This window comes from Macrotis lagotis, chromosome 1, assembly GCF_037893015.1.
Source record: "Macrotis lagotis isolate mMagLag1 chromosome 1, bilby.v1.9.chrom.fasta, whole genome shotgun sequence".
Taxonomy (NCBI): domain Eukaryota; kingdom Metazoa; phylum Chordata; class Mammalia; order Peramelemorphia; family Peramelidae; genus Macrotis; species Macrotis lagotis.
The window spans coordinates 416,906,151-416,930,633 of NC_133658.1; the positions used below are offsets into that span (position 1 = coordinate 416,906,151).

The 24,483-nt window shown below is 35.0% G+C and overlaps 1 protein-coding gene across 4 annotated transcripts in view; it reads right to left on the reverse strand.

Moving 5' to 3' along the window:
* SYNE3 (spectrin repeat containing nuclear envelope family member 3) overlaps positions 1–24,483 on the reverse strand; it is a 205,250-nt gene that overhangs the window by 132,070 nt on the left and 48,697 nt on the right. For all 4 annotated transcript variants that reach the window (XM_074213018.1, XM_074213016.1, XM_074213017.1 and 1 more), the window contains 3 exons: positions 15,530–15,687; positions 5,388–5,560; positions 1,248–1,557 (listed from right to left, as the gene is read on the reverse strand). In XM_074213018.1, coding sequence (XP_074069119.1) covers positions 1,248–1,557; positions 5,388–5,560; positions 15,530–15,673 — 627 coding nt within the window. In that variant the 5' untranslated portion in view covers positions 15,674–15,687. The remainder of the gene's footprint in view (positions 1–1,247; positions 1,558–5,387; positions 5,561–15,529; positions 15,688–24,483) is intronic.

Below are 24,483 nucleotides of genomic sequence, written 5' to 3' on the forward strand. Positions count from 1 at the left end.
CCTCAGAAATCAGTGATTGTTACAAATCAAGCCATGATTTATTATTTTGTCTCTGATAATTGATTCACTCTGATAGTGTTCTTTATTTCACCTGATTCATTATAATATCATTTTCTTTTTAAATTTTGGCCACTTGATTTTCCTTTCTTTTTACTAATTTAAGTATTATAGTTTTATGGAAATAAAACAAAACTTTTTATTTTATTAATTCAGCTATTTTATTTCTTTTAACTGACTAATCATAAAAAGCAATGAGCAATTTTGTATACATAAATAAATTGATCTATCAAATAGAGAGTGTTTGATCAATCTATCAAATAAGACATATTATCTATCTATCTATCTATCTATCTATCTATCTATCTATCTATCTAGCATCCTTATCTGTCCTGCCCTCCTAGAGGGCAATCAATCAATAATCATCTATTCAATTCTATGCGCCACTATTATTTATTATTAATAACATTTAATTTTTCCCAACTCAGTATAGAATTAAGCACATTCAGGCAATTGATAAATATAAAAGATCAGGTTAGGGTTTTAAAGTAGGTAGATAATTACAGTTAGAAGAAAATTAGGGAAAGGGGGTATTGTTTAGTTATCTTTCCCTTGTGTGTTTATTGCAGGGCAGGGAAGGAGAACAGAACTTTGGGGAAAGCAAGAAGGTCTTCAGTGGGAAAAGTTGGTGTTGGTACTTGCTAATGAAGAATATGAAAGAAAACACTAGACAGACTTTTCATCCCTTTTGGCCTCTTTTCATCTTTATCTCTCTGTTTAGGAGGCTATTAGCCTCTATTGCTTTCCCTCCCACTAGAAAAGTGAAAATATAAAAGGAATGACTAAATACCCATAAGCCCTTCCAAATACCCAAATTTGCAAAACAAGCACTAGACAACCTAAATAAACTTATTTCAGAAAGAGAAATTGAACAGGTCATAAAAATTATGCTTCTCTTTTTGTTTTTGTTTCTTTCCTAGTAAATTCATGTGAAAAAGAACTAAAAAGAAGATTTTATTCTACTAGCTAAGGCCAAGGTGATATCTATATTTGCATTTCTATCTCTGTCCATCTCTCCATCCATCTGTCCATTCATCCATCCATCATCTATCTATCTCTCTATCTCTCTATCTATCTATCTTTGTAGCAGTCACCAGACAATTGTCCAGGCCAAGTAAGTCCTCAGTGATGTGAAAGTGCAGTGGGTACCATGAGTTAAAACAAAGCAGGAAGTATGGATAATGTCTCACCTGGGCTTGGGCTTTTATCTTTTCATACTCTCCTTTCATCCTTTTCTGGACGTCTTCATCTACACTGGGGTCTTCTATCCTGTTGAACAAGGAGGCTGCTTCCTCAAGAAGCCTATCCAAGAGGATTGACTGATTCAAGATGTTATTGAGCAGAACTTGAGAATGGCTAAGTTGCCACTGCTTTTCTTTTAGTCCCACCTGTAGCTCTACATTGGTCTCCAAGGTCATCTTAATCTTTTGGAACCACCGGTAAAATTCATCCTGTGCCAGCAAATATTCACTCCAGTGCAGCCACACCCACTCAATCCGGCTGTTAAAAAGGGAAAACAAATATAACTACTACTAAAAATAGCACATTTTTGTTGCTTTTAGAAATTATGAAACACTTCTTATAACTTTATTAGGAATGCAGTGTACATGATATTGACTATTTTATAGGTAATTCACTTATCTCTAGTAATTTAAGGCTTACAAAGAAGTATGTGCTGGAGTCACTTCTAATCTGAGATTGTTGAATTTTCAGTGTGAGAGTTATACTTTAGAAATTAGAAATTGCTATGATTGCTATACATAAAGCCTTGATTTATTATTTTCTTTACTATCTAAGCATTAAAAAGTGTTAATAATATAGAATAAGTAAAATTAAAAGTGCATATTTTTCCCTCTCAGAGAGAGCCTGATTGTTAAACATTTACCAACACACCTTTATCTTGGTCTGTAAACATTACTTGAACTCAGTACAAATGAAGTAGAAGGGTTAGAGGAATTCAAGTCATTAGATTAGAGGTCTGAACCCCTGTCTCTTGATTCCCAGTCTAATAGTCTTTTCATTACACCATGCTAACTTCAAGGTGACTCAATTACCTACTCAATGGGTAGAACCAAAGGACCAAGTAACAGAAAGCAAACATCACTTCTGTTTTCCCTTGAAACTCAGAAATGAGGTATGTAACCTAGACACAGTATTCCCATGCTCCCAATCTTATACATAATAATTAGTATTTATATAGCACATCAGGTTGCAACTTGCTTTACGAGTATTAGCTGCTATTATTGTCCCCATTTACATACAGGGAAAATGAGTCACAGAACATGTTTGTTTGTTTTTAATGGCTTGCCTTAGTCACACAAGTAAAAAAAAGTCAAAGGGAGGATTCAAACCCAGGCCCTCTAACCCCCAAATCAGTGTTCATTCTACTGAATTGCTCAGGAATCCTTTACTTTACTTCCTTTTTTATTCTTTATATTAATTGCAGCTAAATTTTTCTTTTTCAGTTACCTCCAGTCTTCCATATTTACAGTAAATAGTTAAGTTTTTTACTTCACTGAAAAGATTAAGACCTTCTGATGTGAGGTACTTTAGCCAACTTTCTATTCCTCAGTCCTATTCAACAAACAACCAATGGAAGTGCAAAGAAGCAAGTTTAGGATTGATACAGGAAAAAAAATTCCTATTATAATTAAAACTATACAAAAAAGGAATGCAATAGCCTGGAAGTTGGGGGGTTCCCATCACTGGAGCTTTTTAAGCAGAGCTTAGGTCAATATATATTATAGTACAGGAAGGGGGCTATTGAGGCCTATTAGAAAATTCTGTGTTTCTGTGATTTGTTGCCCAATCTCATTGACTCATAGACTTAGACAGAAGGAATTTTAGAGATCAGTTAGTCCAACCTCTTTATTTTATAGGTGAAGAAACTAAAGTCCAAAGGAGTTTGATGACTTGCTCAAGTTTACACAGAGAGTAAAAGTCAATAACAGTCATTCTCTTTTCCTTCAATTTAATTCAATTTAGTGGAAAAGAAGATGAAATATCCCAACTGCACATTAAGACATCTTTCTAATTCAGGGGTCCCTAACCTAAAATCCATGGACTTAGACCTTAAGGAGTCTATATTTCTGTTAATCTCTAACTAAAATTTATCATTTCCTTCAAATATTATCATGAGAAGATAATACTGCCAAAGAGGTCCATGATAAGACTAAGAACTCCTTCTGTAACTGTACCCTTTAGCCCACTATTTCTGACCTTTTCTCAACTTTTTATTTTATTTTATTTAAGGCAATGGGGTTAAGTGACTCATCCAAGGTCACACAGCTAGGCAATTATTAAGTGTCCAAGGCTGGATTTGAACTCAGGTGCTCCTGACTCCAGGGCTCTATACATTGTGCCACCTAGCTGCCCCATCTCAACTTTTTAAAAAACTTTTTTGTAGAAGAAATCTTTTCTCTAAAAGGTTCCTCTTCTCTAAAATGCTTATCTTTCCCTTCTTTTTCCCCTCCCCCCTTATCTATCTCCCCTCTTTGTATATCTTTATTTCCTTGTTTCTGTCTGCTGTCTCTGACTCTTTCTTTCCTTTCCTATTTCTAAACATATGTGCGTTTCCTTAATTCTAAAAACAGACAAACAAAAAATACTCTTCCCTTGATTTTTTTCTCAAAATCTGTAAATTCTTCTGATTTGACTATTTCTGTCAAGGAAATCATCATTTCCCCTGTCTCCCATATTTGAAACTCTGACAATACCTATTATTCTTCCTTCTCCCTGACCTCATATGCCTAGTTACCTAGTGTTAGAAATGCTGCCTCTGAAATAGTTCTCTAATCCATTTCTTCCTTTCTAGTTGTATTTAAGTATATGTCCTTAACTCTCATCTTCCTGGACTACTGTAATGGATTCTGAAGCTTTCATCCTTCACATACTTCTAGATAGCTTTGGCAGGAAGAGTCATTGTTCCTCTAGAAACATCTCAATAGTTTTCTATTATCAAGCAGTGTTGGAGCAACTAGATGGTGCAGTGGATAGAGCACCAGTCCTAGAATTAGAAGGACCTGAGTTCAATTCCAGTCTCAGATACTTAATAATTACTTAGCTGTGTGACCTTGGGCAATTCACTTAACCCTATTGCCTTGCAAAGAAAAAAAAATAAAATAAAAAAGTGTTATTTACCTGAAGAAATTTTTTTTAAAAAAGCCCTCTGTCTGACTTTCAAAGTTATTAATATTTGAATATCTCTCCTCCAAATATAGTTCACTCTTAACTTGTCACTTCCCTTTTACCCCTTAACTTTCTCATAATCTTCACTTAAGTTCTTCTTATATGTTAGGAATGGTCTTTCCTTTCCACTTAACTGGTCAGTTCCGTCTACTGAATTCCTATTAATCTGTTAAAACCTAGCTCAGGTGCTACTTCCTTCAGAAAACTTTTGCCAATCCCCCTTATTGATAAAGACCTGACCTCACACAGCACTTTTCTTTTATCACTGTGGTACATTTATCAAATATTATTTTGAATTATATTTGTGTATCATTTTTGTGTACAATAATGTAAAGCAGTATTGCTTTACAAAAAATGACTATGTTTTGTCTAAACTTTCTATCTGCCCAATCCCTAGAAGAGCATTTGGAAGTAGTTACTTAGCACTACATAATAGCTACATAACAAATGTTATTTTGATCATATTATTTAATAAATCTATGATACCCCTTTCTATGACAATTTTACCTCATTAAAATTTTAAAGATGGTGAGATCATTACTTTTCCAGGTAGCCTGAGTTAATAGTAGATCTTTCCGATACTGGCCCCAAATCTGACTCCTGGCAACTTTGGGGTTTACTAAAGTTAATACCTATAATTCCTTTATTAGATATTTGAAGACAATTATCATACTCCTCCTAAGTCTTCTATTTTCTAGACTGACATACATAGTTCTTTTAGCTAATCCTCAAATGGCATGGTTTTTAGCCTTTTTCTCTTCATCAACCTCTAGTTCTGTCTTTCTGCTCTGGAGATGCTCCAATTTGTGACTGCCTCTACTAAAATATGGTGCCTGGCCTTCTCCTGTTTATATACTTTTACTTTTCCAAAGGCTTTACATATATTATTTCTAATAATAACAGTAATTATAATACTTATCTCTTATATTGTAGCTTAGGGTTGGCAAAATATTCATTTTAGCCTCACTACAACCCTGGAAGTTGGGTGCTATTGTTAGCTCCATTTTACAGACTAGGAAACTAAGGACCCTTCTAGTTCTGACAATCTATGACCCTCCCCTCATATCCTGTGACAGACTAACTCAAAGTGTACCAATAAGACTAAACCCTCAAGATTTTCTTTCTACCAGGTTTTTAAATACCTGTGACAGTGAGTGATATAGATGACTGTTTCTTCCCACTGGGCCTTGATGTCCTTCAACCTGGCCAGGATTTTGTGCTTCTCTTCTTCACTACAACAGCTAAGGAGAGTGTCTGCTGACTTCAGAACCAGGTCCATCTTCATTTGTCCCTCTGGTTCTAGGTGACATATTTTCTAACAAAAGCAAAATTGACAAATATATTTCATAGTGTTTTACAATTTGTCAAGTCCCTTTCTCCCAACAATCCTTTGGGTAGGCATGTAAAATCTCAATCTCTTTAAAAATGTGCTCAAAATACACTTTTTGATTTTTTTTCTTTACATCAATCATTTCAATACCCCCCATGAGTTCTCCCTCCAAATGAAACAACTCAGTTAAGAAAAAAATATCATCTACAGTGACCCCCATCTAACTTTATATTATGTTCAAGTAATCTCCTATTTCTCAGTGTGAGAAAAAAAAGTATGTTGTATTATCTGATTTGGGGATCATTATTGGTTTTTCAGAGTTCAATTTCTCTTTAGTAATCCTTTCTTTTATATTATTATAGTTATTGTATTACATCAATTTAATGAATCTTTCATTGCTTTTTGTCTGAATTCATCTCTAGCATTTCTTCACTATAATTTTCTAACACATTTAATTTTCTCTCTCTCTCACACACACACACACACAAACACCCCAGAGAATAAGAGAATGAATGGTTGTTTCTGTCTCTTATTTCCTTTAGGTATAAACACAACAATGAGATCATGGTGGTCAAATGGCATTGAGAGTTAGTCACTTATAATGACTAGTGCCAAACTGAACTAGCTTCAACAATAGTGCATTAGTATGCCTACATTCCCATATATCCTCTAACTGCTTCCATCTTATCTCATCTTTTACAGTTTGAATGGTGTGGGATAAAACCTGAGTTTTTTTTTAATTGGGATTTCGTAAGTTTTTAGTGATTTGGAATATATCTTCAAGTGGCCATTTATAGTTGTCTCTTAAGAAGGGGTTTTTAGAGGGACAAAGACAGTGGTATCATGAAAACACCTGGAGTCAAGAGTTAATAAGTTCATATTCAGTCTTTTTTTTTGGTAAGAATTATCTTGTGGCAAATTCTTTCATTTTCTCTTCCTATTATTGTAGATATTTCCAAATTTGGGGAGCTTTTAACATATAATTTAGTATGGTAAGGGGCAGATAGTTTAGGAACTAAACCCTTCCTGGGGTTTCTGCTCCTAATCCATTATTCTTTTCTATTATATTATGTCATATGGACTAGTCATATAGTAAGAGCAAGAAATATTTGGTGGACTGCCTGTGATCCACTTATGATATTAAGAAATACTAAAAGAGTAAAACTTGTACAAAAATATTCATAGCAGCCCTATGTGGTGGCAAAGAATTGGAAATTGAGTGAATGTCTATCAATTGGGGAATGGCTTAATAAACTATGGTATATGTATGTCATGGAACACTATTGTTCCATTAGAAACCAGGAGGGATGGGAATTCAGGGAAGCCTGGAGAGATTTGCATGAACTGATGCTGAGTGAGATGAGCAGAACCAGAAAAACAGTGTACACCCTAATAGCAACATGGGGGCAATGATCAACCTTGGACTTGCTCATTCCATCAGTGCAACAATCAGGCACAATTTTTGGATATCTACAACAGAGAATGCCATCTGTATCCAGAGAAAGAATTGGGGAGTTTGAACAAAGACCAAAAACTATTACCTTTAATTTAGAAAAAAAGTTACCCTATTATATAATTTTGCTATATCTCATACTTTATGTTTCTTCCTTAGGGATATGATTTCTCTTTCATCACATTCAACTTAGATCAATGCATACCATGGAAACAATGTAAAGACTAATAGACTGCCTTCTTGGGGGGGAAGCAAGATTAGGGGAAAAATTGTAAAATTCAAAATAAATAAAATCTTTCTAAAAAATTCAAAATAGAGAGGAGCATTAGGAAAAATAAAAAATTGTATATGTATTACAAGTACTATTAGATGGGGTCACTTTTATTAGTTTTGTTTGATTGTTTTGTTCTAGATAGTTTCAAGTATTCTCTGGAAGAATGAAGGTAGCTTGTAAATGTCTGCAATATAAAATAATCACATTAGCAAAACTTCTTTAAAAATAAAAAAAGAAATGCTAAAAACAAATAAACAAAAAACCTCAGGAAGGTGCTTGACCTACTCAGTGTATTCTCATGACAAATTTAAGAAAGGACACGGACAATAATGGAATAAAATGTGTAGTCATGGATGGATTATGGTATCTTGATAGGATCACTTTGATAAGATCACATTGGAGTACTAAGTATCCCATATGATAAAGATAATATATAAGTGTCTCTAAATACATAATGGTCAGTTAAGTGATGCATGCAATGGATAGAGCTCCAGGTCTGCAGTCAGGAAGACTCATCTTCTGAGTTCAAATCTCGCTTCAGACATTTACTATCTGTGGGACCCTGGACAAATCACTTCACCCTTTGTGCCTTAGTTCCTCATCTATTAAACGAACTGGAGAAGAAAATGGCAAACCACTCCAGCATCTTTGCCAAGAAAACACCAAATGAAGTCATGAAAAGTTGGAAATAACTGAAAATGACAAGTTATGTTCATAAAAATATACATATATATCTCAGTTACAAAGAAGTTGAAATAGCACTTAAGCAGGCAAATTCAGGGAGTGTGGCTAAACCAGACTGAAACCACACAACCCTGAAAATCATATAACACTGAAAATATTACAGAATGTTTTACATGGCTACTTGGGAAGAAGAAGATACCAAAAGAATGTAAAAGTTAGCAACAATATAGATACCCCAAAGAGGCAATGAAGAGAATGTTGTAACTACTAGTCAATATGTTTACTTTTTTATCTCTATAAAATCTTTATGAAAATTATCTACATATGCATAAAGAGAGTAAGAGAGATTATGCTTGATGATAATAAGAATAGCAAGCAGTTTACTTTTTACTTTATTTTGCTTTTTAATATGTATTTTCTTTTGCAACATGGCTAACATGAAAATATACATTTCATGACTTCACATGTATAATTGATATCAAATTGCATGCCTTCTCAAAGAGGGTGGAGAACTGGAGGGGAGGGAAAGAATTTGGAACTTAAAATTTTAATAAATAAAAAAGCTAAAGCATTTTACATGCAATTGATATTTAATGAAATAAAAATATATTTATCGAATATATAAAACTTTATATTATATATTATATTATAAATGCTAAATAAAGCTTTGAGGTTTACAAAGCATTTTATATACATTTCATTTTATTTAATTTATATTTGATGAAAATATATGAAGGGAATAGGTGAATTTTATAAATATTCTATGACAGACCACATCTTTGCACAGCAAACTATAAGTTAGAAAGAATGTAACTTATTGTGTATATTGTTTGTTGTTGATTGTAAAAAGTAAATTGACTGAGCATGAGCAGAACCAAACATAGTCTCAAAGACTCTCTCCCAAGAAAGTATCTCTTATTGCATATATTAATATAAAATATGTTTGCCACTATCATGAAGTCCTACAAGATATTTAAATAAAGAATGGATTTCCTATAGATAGCAAGGTTCTCTAGCTGTTTCTCTCTGTAGATGATTTTGAATTAATTACATTAAACCCCAGAATATATCAAGGCCTCCTTAGTGAGATCCATGATAACCCCCAAAAGATCAGGCAAGCATAGCCTTATACACTAAATGGAAGGGGGAAAAATATCTATTTGTTCATACTATGGCAAAGAGTTGGACTAGCAATCTATTGAACTAGTCTATCAGTATACATAGTTGAGTTGGGCATGTCAGATGGAGAATGAATTGGACCCAGAATTGAAAAAAAAAGAGAGAGTAGATTAGATGTCATTTGAAAAATACAAAGAGTTTGTGATGACCCCAACCTGTTCCCTATGGTAAAAAATAAAATTTAACAGTCCTATCCCCTAGCAATACCATATGTTTACTAATTTGGGATCAACACAATGTCTAGAGAATAATAATTTTAAGAGAATCAAAGAAAAATGGAAAGACTAGATTCACAATATATTTTCAACATTGGTCTATGCATAAGTATCACAGAGGATATCATAGCAGGGATATATGATCATAAAAATGACTAGAAAGTGGTAGAGATAGCAAGTAGATGCCCTAAGTGTTACACTTTTCCCTAAAAAAACTCTAAAGCAGAAGTTTTCAACACTATATCCATGAATTTCCACAAAAATTGATAACCGATTTTCAATATAATTGGTTTCTTTTAAAGTCCTATCTATTTATTTATTTATTTTTCATTGAAAGATGTTATCTGGGGGGCGGATAGGTGGCGCAGTGGAGAAAGCACCGGCCCTGGAGTCAGGAGTACCTGGGTTCAAATCCGATCTCAGACACTTAATAATTACCTAGCTGTGTGGCCTTGGGCAAGCCACTTAACCCCATTTGCCTTGCAAAAAAAAAAAAGAACCTAAAAAAAAAAGATGTTATCTGAGAAAGACTCTACAAGCTTCACCAGATTGTCAAAAAGATCCATGACTAAAAAAAAAATACTCTTTCTTAGAGGAAGTTTCTGAAATTTTGGAAAATTTATAGAAAATCTGTGGGAGATCGTGGACAAGAGTCCCAGAGAAAGAAGGCAAGGAGGGAATACAATTGATACCAATGGAAAAAAAATTGTTGTAAAATCAAAGAATAAGGTTGGAAGTTGGAGGGTAATCTTTTCAACTTTCAAATGAGCAAAATGAGGTCAGAAAATTTATTCAACCTGCCTAGAGTCCCACATAGAGACATTGCTAACATCATGGATCCACTGAAACATCCTCTGAAATACAATCCTGGCATGCAGTAGCATATGAGCTTACAGAACAACTCCAAGTTGCCACAGCAAATCTCTTGTCCCTTCCCCACATGGTTGCTTAGTCTGCTGCTTCAGTGATTTTATAGAGGGCATCCTCTAGAGCCTTTCTCATAAAAGCTAGAGAGGGAAATTTCTCTGCTTCAAGGGGGCATAGTGCTCTATAGAGTCACATAGGAGATTTCTAAAATTTCACTCTGGACTTTCCTGAGTTTTTGAATATCAACATGATGCAAAGTCCATTCAATCCCGATATGTTGTACAAGGTTGTACTTGATAATTGATAGAGTTAATTCCAATTCCTTCATGAAATCTTTCCTGATGATCCATCCCCTCCTTCACTGAAATTAAGGACCATCTCCCTGAACCAAACATAACATATTTTTAAACTAATAGCTATCTCATATATTTTAGAGTTATCTGTGTTTTTGTTTCATCCTACTACTAGATTGCAACTTCTTTGAAGACAGGGATACTCTCTTACCCAGGACAAATCACTTAATTTTTCTGACCTTCAAACTCCTCATCTGAAAAATGAGAGCTAAATTATCCCTAAAGCTCTAGACCTATCTCAAAAGATCCAGTTCTAGATCCTAAAATCCTTTGACTTAAGCTTAGTATTTTCTCTGGTGTCTAGTTCAGGGGTCCACAAAAAGAAGATACTTAATAAATAATTGTTGAATGATTTCTAAGGCAGTTTTCTCAAGCAACCTAATTTATACTCAAAGAACAGTTTAGGCCACAAAAGAGTCTGAATCTAAAAAACAAAGAAGAAATCAAACATGCCTTTTCCCAGTAGAAGTACAGTTGGCACCCCCCCCACACACAATCAACACACACTTACTGGAAAGTTGGTGTTCAGACTTGAGTATTTTCTTCAAAGGATCCTCAGATCCTGAAGTCCTAATGAGCTATAAAAACACCTTTAGGACTTGCTTGCTTGGTGCATATAAATGCATCTGTGAAACTCTAAGGTCCCTATATTCACTCCCCTTAAAAATATTTTCCCCCTGAAGGAGAGAATAATGGGTCACTCTGCTTATAAAAGGGGGGAAGGGAAGAATACTAATAAATATAACGTGATCCAGAAAAGAAAGTAACAAATCCTTCTCCTTAACATTAGATCTCTTGTTGGATTAGTATCACAAAATCCAGGAAAAGTTATAGCTGAATCAGTAAACTCATAGTCCAAGGAGTGAATTCTAACCTCCTTCCTCACAGCCAAAGAGTATTTTCTTTGCCCGATTTTTTTTTAACCTAGTAAATGAGTAGAAAATAAATGTCAAGGGGAAATGTGGAACCATAAGTGCCAGCTGGCAAAGAATTGCTTGGCAAATGATATACACATGGTATGCAAGGATGTTTATATTTAAACTAGCCAATGAGGGAGCAAGTTGAGAATCAGACAGCAGCTGAAGCAGGAGATTCTCCCCCACCCCACGCTGCCCGCCCCCAAAATTGAAAAGCAAGAGAAGTAGGCTTTGAAGGCTTTGGAGATCAGGAGAACTGCAAGAGTTGTAATAAGAGCTTTGAAGACAAATCCCTGGAACCTTTAGTAATACACAGAAACTGAGTGAGTTTGACATATGGCAAAAATCAGAATCTTAGAATCTCTGAGTTGGAAGGGATATTTTCAGAGATCATTCAGCCAATAAGCAAAGTTTGGATCCTATTTAGAAAATTCAACGAATGGTCCTCCAAGGTGGGGGAACTTGCTACCCTATGAGGTAACTCATTCCAATTTGGGACAAGGGAGAACCTTAGAATGAATCAAAATCTGCCTCCTCCCTAACTTCTACTCATTGCTCCTACTTTTGCCTTCTCCAGCCAAATATAACAAATCCTAAATCCTTTTCTGTATTATAGCCTTTCACATATTTGAAGACAGCTATGCTAGGGTTATGCTAAAGCCAACTTGAACAGTTCAGGAAAGCCAATTTAAAATTTTTCAATTTGAGCATTTACAGCTTGGAAATCAGAAAATGCTACAAATCAAGACTTGTTTTATTATTTTGTTGATTTCTAGACTTAATATAGAATTAATAATATAGATCACACTTAAAATGTACATTGCAGTACACACTTAAATGTACCTGTAGTACATTATTTTTTCATAGAGCCTGTTTTTTGAACAACCAGTAGATCCCTAGTGCAAATCTTCTATTCTCCCATTTAAGGATCCCCAGTTCCTTCAAGTAGGAGAGTTTCCAATTCCTTAACCATAGCAGTCACTGTCAAAAATTTTGTCCCAGAACTGACCACAGTACTCCACATGTGGTCTGACCAAAGAAGAGAACACCCAGATTATTCACTTTTTAGATCCAAAAATTATATTTCTATTAATGGTATCTAAAATGAGTCTGGGACAGCTAGATGGAACAGCAGATAGAGCACTATTGCAATCAGCAAGACTCATCTCCATAAGTTCAAATGTAGCCTCAGACTCTTACTCTGTAACTCTGGACAAGTCACTTGACTCTCTTTGCCTCAGTTTTCTCACCTGTAAAATGAGATGGAGAAGGAAATGACACTCCACTCCAAGATCTTTGCCAAGAAAACCACAAATGGTGATCCAAGAAGAGTTGGGCAAAAAAAAATGGCTTAGCAACAAAGGTATTTTAGGCTTATTGGCTGCCATATTACACCAAATGGACAAAGGGCTGAAGATTAGGATAGGGGACCTAAGAAGATGATTAGGAGATTATTCCAAAGAACAGTGCAATGTTATTAGTATCTGAGAAGAGAATCAGCCCAACTCTTCTTGGATCACCATTTGTGGTTTCTTTCTAAAGGAACCATATGGGGCATCTGGGTGATATAGTAGATAGAGCATCTGACCCTGGAATCAGGAGGACCTGAGTTCAAACTATTCCTCTGACACTAGCTGTGAGACCCTGAGCAAGTCTACTCACAAAAAAAGAAGCAAGTAAAGGAACCATATGGAATAATGAAAGAGCTCTGGAGTTGGGAGACTTGGGCTTTCATCTAGTCCCTGCTATTTTGGATCATCCAATTTGAGCTGGAAGGGACCTTCATAGATCATCTTAATCCAATCCCCTCATTTTACAGATGAGTGGTGTGATGCAATGGGAAGAACATTAGATTAGAAAACATAAGGTAAGGGTTGGCCATGAATACCTATATGATCCTTTCCAATGTTGAGTTTCTATGATCTGGGTTCAAATTTTGGCTTTGCCTCCTTTCCCTGTGACCATGATTCCCTCATCTATAAAATGATAGGGTTGGAGCAGATGAGCACTAACATCCTTTCCAACTCTAAATTTTTGATTTAGGACAATAAGGAAAAGAGACTTGGATTGCCTTGCCCAAAAGGATGGTTTAGAGCTAATATTTGAGCCCAGATCTTCTGACTTCAAACTCTACAATATACTTCCTTGTACAAGTGATTTCATTTTGTTAGGTCTTTTCCTTAATCAGTTTTCCCATCTATAGAATAAAGACAATTTTTTTTATTAACAACTTCATGATATAGTTTTGAGAACTGGGTGAAATAATTTATAAAAAAAGTTTTGCTAAGGAACAAGAGATATTAAAAAAAAATGTGAGCTACTTTTATAATCTAAAAAATCTTCTAGTGACCTCCTTGAAATTCAAACTACCTGAAAATATAATGGGCAGGCACAGAAACTTAAATTTCCTATCTCTAGAGGTATTTAAGCACAAGCTGGATGATCAATTGTTGAGGATATTATAGATCAAATTCATGCTTTTGGAGGAGATTAGACTAGGTTGGATGGCACCTGAAATCTCTTTGAGCTCTGAGATTGTGAATTGTTTGTTATACATGTAAGTTCCAGTTAGTGGTATTTAAAGTTGATTTATAGGAGAACATAACTGATTGCATTTTGTCCTATATTCTTATATTTGTTCTATATTATATTTCTTTGCCTTTCAGAATGATGCCTCTTTGACATATGGAGACAAATGAATGTCTCCTTTATTACTTCCCTTCCCTCTCTTGAAAAAAGAAAGCTCAGGGGTAGCTAGGTGGTACAGTAGTTAGAACACTGCCTTGGAGTAAGGAGGACAGGAGTTCAAATGTGACCTTAACAATTACCTAGCTGAGTGACTTTGGGCAAATAATTTAACCCCACTGCCTTGTAAAAAAAAAAGAAAGCTCAAGATTTTTAATAGTTTCAGTAATTCACTTCTCTTCTCTTTATCCTATCCAATAAGACAAGTGGTAAGAACAAATGTTAATTAACTGACTGATAAAGAAGATGTTTCCTTTGTAAATGACTATGCAAATGAATATATTTTTTTCCTTTAAAGTTACAATTTAAGTATCTTAAAAAGTACCTCTTCCCACCTAGTGTCCTACTTTATCTTATCCAGACATCTAGGTAAGAAGCATTTTCTCTTATGTTGTCTCATATATGTATGTGTGTATACATATATCTATGTGTGAATCTCATTTTATATATATTATATATATATACTGATATATTTATATATTTTAATAAAAGTAGATATAAAGTATATAGAGTTTATATAAAGTATATGTTTATGAAAATATATAAATATATGTGCATATATACATATATATATGTATATATGCACATATATTTGATTCCCTGGAATGCCTGTTCCCTAAACAAACTGGATCGGACTTATGACTTGTTTTGTTATTTTATCATGGAAAAAGGGCTATCAATCTGTCAAGATAATAATAATTCTATTTCCTAAACAGAACCCACTTTTTTTTTTTGCAAGGAAAATGTGGCTTGCCCAAAGCCACACAGCTAGGTAATTATTAAGTGTCTGAGATTGGATTTGAACCCAGGTATTTCTGACTCCAGGCCAGTGCTTTATCCACTGCACCACCTAGCCGCCCCACTTTTAAACAACAAATTTTTATCATAGAGAGTAAGACATCTAGGAGGAACTTTTTTTTTTTTTTTGCAAGGCAAACAGGGTTAAGTGGCTTGCCCAAGGCCACACAGCTAGGTAATTATTAAGTGTCTGAGACCGGATTTGAACCCAGGTACTCCTGACTCCAGGGCTGGTGCTTTATCCACTACGCCACCTAGCTGCCCCTAGGAGGAACTTTTTATCCAGTTCACTTTATTCATTTTACAGATGAAGAATCTGAGTGGAAAAGTGATTTTTTCCATATTATAGAGTTAGTGGCAGGACCAGGATTAGAACCAAAGTCTTTTATTCATAATCACCTGAAGTCATAATTATTGTGCTAAGGAACTGGTTGTGATGCCTTGAATAGCAACCCAGGTCTCAACATACCTCTGTCTCTCTTAATCTGGCTTCTAGGGCAGCTCGGGGGCCTTGGGTGTTGTCATTAACTTTCAGTCGTTCCTGGACAGCCTTCATCCACTCCTGGGCACTCTCTATGGTGCTGTCAAACTCATCCTGGGGCTGCTGAGTCATGGCATCTGTAGAACCTGGAGTAAGTGTTTAAAATGAGCTAGAGGTTAAGGAGATAAGGAACTGTAAGAAAGACTTGGATTTCATAAATAGTTGCTGGATTCAATCTGAGGAGAAAAGGAGAGAAAAGAATATAATCTAACAATAAACTTAGTTTCTGATCTGGCAAAATTCTGAAATTTGCTATTTAGAGGTCATTAGTGGACATTTAAAAAAGAAAGTAATGATCACCAAGAACCAACATGGAGTCATCTAAGATTTCCTTTTTTGACATTTACTAGACTAAGGGATTACTAAACACTAGAGATATAGTTTCCCTAGTTTTCAGCAAAGCATTGGCCAAAATTGCTGACATATCTTTGTGGACAAGATAAAAATGTGTGTGAGATGCTAAGACCTTTAGGTGGATTTGGCAATTGGTTGAATGACTAAAGTCATGCATAGTAACAAATGGATCAAAGTCTATGGAGAAGAGGATTCTCCAGTGATCTATTTGACCTCAGACTATTCAACTTTTTTTCAAGCTTGGATTAAGGAATAAACACAATGCTTATCAAACTTGCAGATGTTGCAAACTGAGAGGGATAGCTGACATGTAGGTTAAAAGAGTTAGTATTCAAAAAGAAAAGTTCACAATAGAGTAGGGCACTGGATAGGAGAGTGCTGGTCAATGTCTAACCAATGACTCTGGGGGTGGTAGGGAGAAGGGGAAAGTATATGACTAATTAGACTTTTAAATTTAATCTGCATTATTAACATTTTCCCATCACTAATAAAACAACAAATAAAGCCCTGATTTGTAACACTTGCTGATTTCCACAGTATAAATGTTCACATTCATAATGAGTACCACTAACATTGGTCCAAATATAAAGTGACTATTTTTAATAGGAATAATTGTAAAATCCTACACTTGAATTCAAAAAGTCAACTAAACAATTAAGAGCCAGGATGTATGGTCAGACAATATCCTTCTAGGAAAATTAGCAATTTATATATGATATAAATAGGAACCTTCTATTAAGACTAAGAATATTAATGGATTGATTCTAGGTTTGAATTAAAATTATAATATGATACCATACAAATAGTAAAATCTTAGGCTAAATTAATAGAAGAATAAAATCTAAATCAAGGTTACTATTAACACCATAATACCTCATCTTGCTCCAGGCACATATAGACTTTTATGTTCCAGTTCCTTCAAAATATTCCAATCCTTACATGACAGATCATAAAATACTGGAAAGTAGCCATCAAATTCAAGTCAACAAAGATTTGTTAAATTCCTATTATGCAAAAGATTCTAGTACTTCTAGATATCATCCAGTTTGTCAATGTCTCTCCAAAAATATACTGCCTAGGGAAGCCTTGAGGAATTTGCATGAACTGATGCTGAGTGAGATGAGCAGAACCAGAAGAACATTGTACACCCTAACAGCAACATGGGGGTGATAATCAACCTTGATGTACTCGCTCATTCCACCAGTGCAACAACTAGGGACAATTTGGGGCTGTTTGCAATAGAGAATACCATCTGTATCCAGAGAAAGAACTGTGGAGTTTGAACAAAGACTAAGGACTATTAACTTTCATTTAGAAAAAAAAAACCTGTTATCTTATTGTCTGATCTTGCTATCTCTTATACTTTATGTTTCTTCCTAAAGGATATGATTTCTCTCTCATCACATTCAATTTAGATCAATGTATACCATGGAAAAGACTGGCAAATTCTCTTCTGTTGGGGGTGGGGGAGGGAAGTAAGATTAGGGGAAAAAATTGTAAAGCTCAAAATAAATAAAATCTTTATACATACACACACACACACACACACACACACACACACACACACACACACACATATGCATATACTGCCTAGAACTGGACAGGGTAAACCAGATACAATTTCTCCCTAATTAGACAGTAGAACTTTGATCCTTTGGGGGAAATTAAAAAATGTTCTCTTTAAGCTCTGTTTTTATCACTGGTAAAGAAATTCATTACTGATTGATGGGTCTTTTTTTTCCTGGTAGTTAGGGAATCGTGCCCTCCCCAGCAGGCTATTCTGCTGCCTAATCAGAGGGAGACTATATCTGGTCTACCCTGTCCAGTTCTAGGCATTTTAAAGTCAGATAATCTCAAATTTTCCAGTTTGAGGCCCTTGCTATTTATTTCAGGAAATGTTTCCAAGAAAGCATTTGAAAACAAAAAACACATTGCAAAAGAATTTCAGGAGAGTAAGGTACAGGAGATGAGGGCAAGGGTTCAGCATGATAGTGGAATGAACATGTTAACTTCTAGTCCTGGCTTTCCACTTACTTGCAGTGTGAATTTGCTTGTGTCACTTTCCATCTCTGGGTCTCAGTTACCTTCTCAAAAAAATGAGAGGTTTTAAACTTACCTACTACTAATATTTGTCCTTCATTTTTGAAGAAGAAATGACATCAGGGAGGTGATGTCATGATGAGCACATTAATTGGATTTGAGTGAGGAAGTGCTATGCTAAGTCAACCAGCCTCACTCTCCTCCAGAGCCATCTAGGCCCAGTGGTCATATATCAGGCAAGTGGCCTGGATGCAAGGCAATCAGGGTCAAGTGACTTAGCCAAGGTCACACAACTAGTAAGTGGAAATGTCTGAGGCTGGATTCAAATTCCATGCTCCTCCAAGGCCAGTTCTCTATTCACTGTGCCGCCTAACTGCCTTGCTGGGTTTGAACTAGATAAATTCTAAAGTCTTGCTCTGCTCTAACATTTATTTTGTTAATTCTAGTCTAAATTGCCATTGATTAAGCACCTCAGGTGTGCAGTGTTATTTTAGTCATGCCATTAAATACACATTAACTTTAAGAAAAAGACAAAGTGAGAAAAGGGAATATAGAATAAGGGAAATAAATTTGAAATACACTGAATTGAAAGATGACAAAAATGGGAAAATAAGAGAAAAGGAGAACCTGACTGTAAATCTCCTTAGAACACAATGCACTGTATTTGAATCTTGGCTTCCCAACGTGTTGTTTTGCTTTTAGAGTAAGGTTCATTTTTCAAACATCTTAATATGTTCTTTCATGGTCACTCCCTTTCTCTTACTGCTTGGTTTGAAAAGAATGTTAGCCTAGATAGGGTTTTAAATTGGTTCAGTCTGGCTGGAATTCCTTTCTTTGTGTATGATTTGCCTGACTTCAGAAAAGAAACTTATAAGGGAGAAAAAGAAGGGGGTGAAAGGATCTTTAAGAATTCCAGATCACTTGACATTAGGAAGAGCAGTTTTTAATTGCAGGAATAATTCAACCTTATTATGAGCCCTTTCATTTGAAAAGATTCCAACTTTGTATGTGCAGAATGATTCACAGACACTAGACTAATTCAGATTTGACACAAGGGACCCAGTGTTGAAGTGACTTGGGTTAAGGCAGGGTTGGAGGAGGGATGCTAGATCATGTGATCAACCTTAGGCAACACAAAGAGAGTGGAGAGAATGGGGTAAAAGTCACAGAGCTTTAGAATCAGGAGAAATGGGTGCTGGTGCTTCCTCAGGCACTACTAGCTAACACTACAATTCTTGGCAAGACAAGATTACTCCATGTCTTAGAATCCTTATCTATAAAATAAAGGCTTTAGACTAGTTGGTCTCTAAAGTCATAAATTCACTAAATTTGAGAGGCAGAAGGCCTCATTGATCATCTAGTCTATCTAACCCACACATTAAAGGAATTATTTAGCTTCTGTTTGAAGGAGAGACCATAGATTCCACTCCTTGGAAGTCTTCAAATGGAGACTGGGTATGTGTTAGTAGGCATTATTTTCATGTGTGGGTTGGACTAGCAGGTTGCTGAGGTCCCTCTTTCATTTCTCAAATTCTTATGAGGGAACTAGAAATATTAGACCAGAAGAAAGGAAAAATGCAAGAACTATCTAAATATCTGAATGTCTTCTCAATGGATAAATTTTAAACAAGTAGTTCTCAAAATGAGAATTACAAACTCTTAACAACCCTATGAAATAACAATCACTAATAAGAGAAATACACCCACATGCATGCATAGATACACATGTATGTATAATATATTTATATATAGTTAAAGAGGAATTTTGCTTGACTATATTTGTTACAAAGAGTTTGTTTTTCTCTTCTTGTATTTCTCCTTGGAGTGGGAGGGAAAAAAATAAATTTTTAAATTTAAAAATAGACAAAAAGTTGCTAAAGATGTGGAATTGTCCCAACTATTCTAGAAGTCAATTTGAAATGATTCAAAGAAAGTGACTGAAATGTTCATATTCTTTGATCCACTGATACCATTACTAGGAATATACCTAAAAGAGGTCAATAACAGAAAGATTCCAAGTACATGGGAAACATAACAGAAAAATTTTTTTGTGGTAACAAAGAACTAGAATCCAAGTAGATAACTTAGATTGGTGAATGTCTAAACCAAATGCAGTACATTGATGTAAAGTATCATTGTACTTATAAGAAATAATAAACCACAAGAATACAGAGAAGTATGGGGAGATATGCACTGAAACACAGTGAAATATGCAAAATAAAGAAAGTAATAATCACAATGACTACAAAAAGTTAAATGACAAAAATACCACCAAGCTGATATTCTGAAATTATAATGGCTCAAAACAGAGAAGATAACTTTGCCAAATACTTTGCAGAGGTAAAGTACCATGGGTGTAATAGAACATTCATTCAGACTTTTTTCTTCCTCTTTTAAATTCTTTATTATAAGAGATGGCTCTATGACTATAAACTATATTTTTTTTCTCAAATCCTCTGCTTCTTTGATTACTGATCATGCCTTGCCAAATCTCAACCCTGTATTACTTCTATCATTCATGACCTCTGCTTCTATTTATATATTGCTGAATGAACCTGAATTAAATCACACAATTGTTCAGACCAGGCCTACTGCATATTTCTCAATTAGAAGAATATAGCAACAAGGCACTTGTTGGTTCTCTCCAATCCTTGCAACATTCTAACTAGATCCTAACATTTCCTCTGGTTTTCATCTATATTTCTTCTCCCCTTATCAATCAAACTCTTGAAAAAATAAATCTCCTTATTGCTAAGTAGATATCATTTTCATAATCTTTCTCTTTCTTGACTTGCCTTCTGGGTTTAATACTGTTGACTACTCTTTTCTCCTGATTTTTTTTTGTGGGGGGTTGTTTGTTTGTTTTATGACACTACCTTCTCTTGGTTCTCCTCCAATATTCATCTCTGTCCTGGGATCTCTCCTCTCTACATCACTTGAGAGCTCATGAACTTCCATGAGTTCAATGACCATCTTAATGTTTATGATTCCCACATTGAAATAGTCAATCATATTATCAGCTCTCTCGAGCTGTAGGATTATATAACCTACTGGCAATTAGATATTCCAAATGAACATTCTGTAAGCATCTCAAACTCTGCACCTCCCAAACTTTCTTTCTCCCAAACACACCCATCTTTTGAATGTCTCTGTACCTTTTGAGAAGATTATCTTTCTTAGTACAGGTTTCCAAATTTGGTGTCATCTTTATTCTCAACCCTGGGTGACCCCTCTCCCCCCCCAATATTCAATCAGTTGCTAAATCTTATCATTTGTATATCTACACCATATCTTGCATTTATTCCCCTCATTCTACTCACACAGGTACCACCTTAGTTCTGGTCTTCATCATCTCTAGATTGAACCTTTGCCATTGACAGTTTTCTTTCTTTGTTTCCTTCCTTCCTTTCTTTCTTCCTTGCTTCTTTCTTTCTCTCTTTCTTTTCTCCCTTTCTTTTCCTCTTTTTTTTCTTCTTCTTCTTCCTTAGTTTTTAATTCATATCCAGAAATTTAACTCTGTTGTCTAGCTATACTTATGAAAGGAAAAGGGAAATGAAATCCAAAGAAAAATGCAGCAACTGAGAATCCAAGGATTATTGGGTATGAATGCAGATAAGGACTTGAGGTACTTTCTACAACTACAGAAGAAAGGCTGGTTGGATAAGACAAAACAAACAAACAACAAAACACTTCTGAAAGTTGTCAACAGACAGCAATGGTGGTCTTCTTATAGGTCTTGCCCAGAGAATCAAACCACTCCATGACATCTATTAATATTCCTATTTTCTTCCACTTTGTCAAAAACCATATGCTTGCTGTTAAATCAGTAGTAGAGATGAAAAACTGGGGACTGTTTGTATGGGCCTACCATTTAATCAATGTATGTGGCATTATTATCCCAATTTACTGATGGAGATATTACAACTTAAAAGAGATTATCTAGGATCATGTAGCTAGTCAATATTGGAGGCAGGATTTGAATTTAATTCATTCTGGGTCCACTACTTGCCCCTTTTAATATTCTCCCCAACTCTAAATTATAATTGTATGCTCCAATTCCATGTTTTCAGCTACAAATAGGAATGTGGTTGGACTAGATGATCATCAAGGATTTTCCAAGTTTTAAACTGCAACTGAGCATAGACACACTGATAACATGAAGAAGAAAGGCACTTCCTGATTAGTTTTCATCCATAACAAGTTTATTGTCAATCCATAGCAAATTGTTACTGTTGCAAAATACACTTACTGGAAAAGGTCATTACATTTTAAAAAATCACTTTCTCTAGGCCCATCTCTGAGTGCTGTCCCTCTCAAGCCCAGTCCCTTACATTTTCTTATCTCCTAGCCTTCTAAATTACAAAGTCCAATAGAACTGAAGCTGAAAAAGTAGAGGCAGACATTTCTTCCTTAGCATCAATTATACTGTTTTCTTTTGGCTTTCCTATTCCCCTTTCTGATTTCTCATTTGATTTTATTGAACCATCATTCATCTCTTAGCCTTGCAAGCCAGGCATCTCCCTAAACTGTCTCTTGGGGACTTATTATATGTAGTCTTTTCCTTGACAAACTTATCTTTTCCCATAGCTTCATAATAATCTCCATACTGATGAGTCCAAAAATGAAAAATTGCAACTTTAATTGCTCCTTTAAACTCAGTCCCACATTTCAAATTATCTGCTGAACATCTCCTTGTAGATGTACATTAAGTACCTAAAACTAAATATATCCCAAATTAAACTCATGATCTTCCTTGTTAAACACTTCCTCAGCCTTTCTTCCCTGTTTTTGTTGTGTATAATACCATTCTCCTAGTGAAGCATGATTGCAATCTGAATCATCTTTGACTCATCTCCTTGCCTTGGTTCTCACATCTGATCAATTGTAAGTTCTATTCATTCTAACTCTTTTACTCTATTCACTCTACCATTATCATAATTTAGGCCCATATTACTTCCAATACCATTTGGGAATATTATTAAGGGAATTCTTCAATAATGACTCTGAACTTCCTTCCAAATCTAAGAGTCTAGAATTCTGTAACTAGATGGGGAAAATAGAAGTTCCACAGGAAAGCACATCTCTTTAGATCTAATACTCTTCAGATACTGCTTATTCAGTTTCATCTGTACATTGGACTCACTCCTCTCAGGCTTATCTTTAAAATGGGATTCATAATAATCCTTAATTTTATTTAATGAAGTTCTCTCCTGACTCCCATTCCATTCTAGTACTCCACTTCCCACGCTACACACTGCCTCTCATAAATCAAAGTGAATTGGGATATGAGAGGTCTAGCTTTGACACTAACTCTGAATTTGGATGAGAAATTTCACCTTTTCATGATTCAGTTTCCTCATCTATAAATTTAGGGCATTAGACTAGATTCAATTTAGCAATAAATTATTAGGTTATGTTCTATCTGCAGAACACCATGCTAGGCACTGGGGAAGTCACAATCTGGAAAGGATATATTACCCATATGTCCATAAGCAATAACTATAATACAGAATGATTCACGATTAAGTACAAAAAGGAGAACAAAGTACCATATGAGATCTGAAGGGAAAGATCATTACTAATAGGGAGGATGGAGGAAGGCTATAAAAATAGAGGAAGTACACACCCAACAAACTGGCAACAGTGACCTAAAGACTTGTCAATGGTCAATACTGCAGGGGCTGTGGCTGTACTAATATATTTTGTATCTGTGAATTTGTCAAATCACTTTGGAAAGCAATTAGGAATTATGTGAAAAAATAATTAATCCATTCAAACCCTATGACCCTGAGATTTCACTATTGGATATATACTACAAGAATATAAAATAAAATAGAGGGTAATCCCCTCCCATATAGCAAAATATTCAAAGTAGCACTTTTTGTGGTTGAAAAGAACTAGAAATAAAGTAGGTATCCATTAACGGGAATGACTATTGAAATAGTGCATTTTGGTCAATTATTGTTAATAAATAATAATTATAATGAATTCATAGAAATATTGGAAGACTTATAGAAACAGATGCATAGCACAATCAGCAGAACCAGGAAAATAATGCATATTTACTACAAAATATATATAAAGGGGTGGCTAGGTGGCGTAGTGGATAAAGCACTGGCCCTGGAGTCAGGAGTACCTGGGTTCAAATCCGGTCTCAGACACTTAATAATTTCCTAGCTGTGTGGCCTTGGGCAAGCCACTTAACCCCGTTTGCCTGGCAAAAAAAAAATATATATATATATATATATATATATATATACATATATATATACATATATATACATATATAGCAACAAAACAAAATCCTGAATATTGTGCAATATAACAAATAATCTTGGCTTCCAAGAAGAGATGATGAAATGTACTTCTATACCTTTTTTTGTGGGTGTGAGGAACTGTGAGTGTGGAATGGAGGTATGCTGTAGAATATGGTCTATATGCCAAGTGGTTTTGCTTTTTTCATTATTATTATTATTATAAGAGAAAAC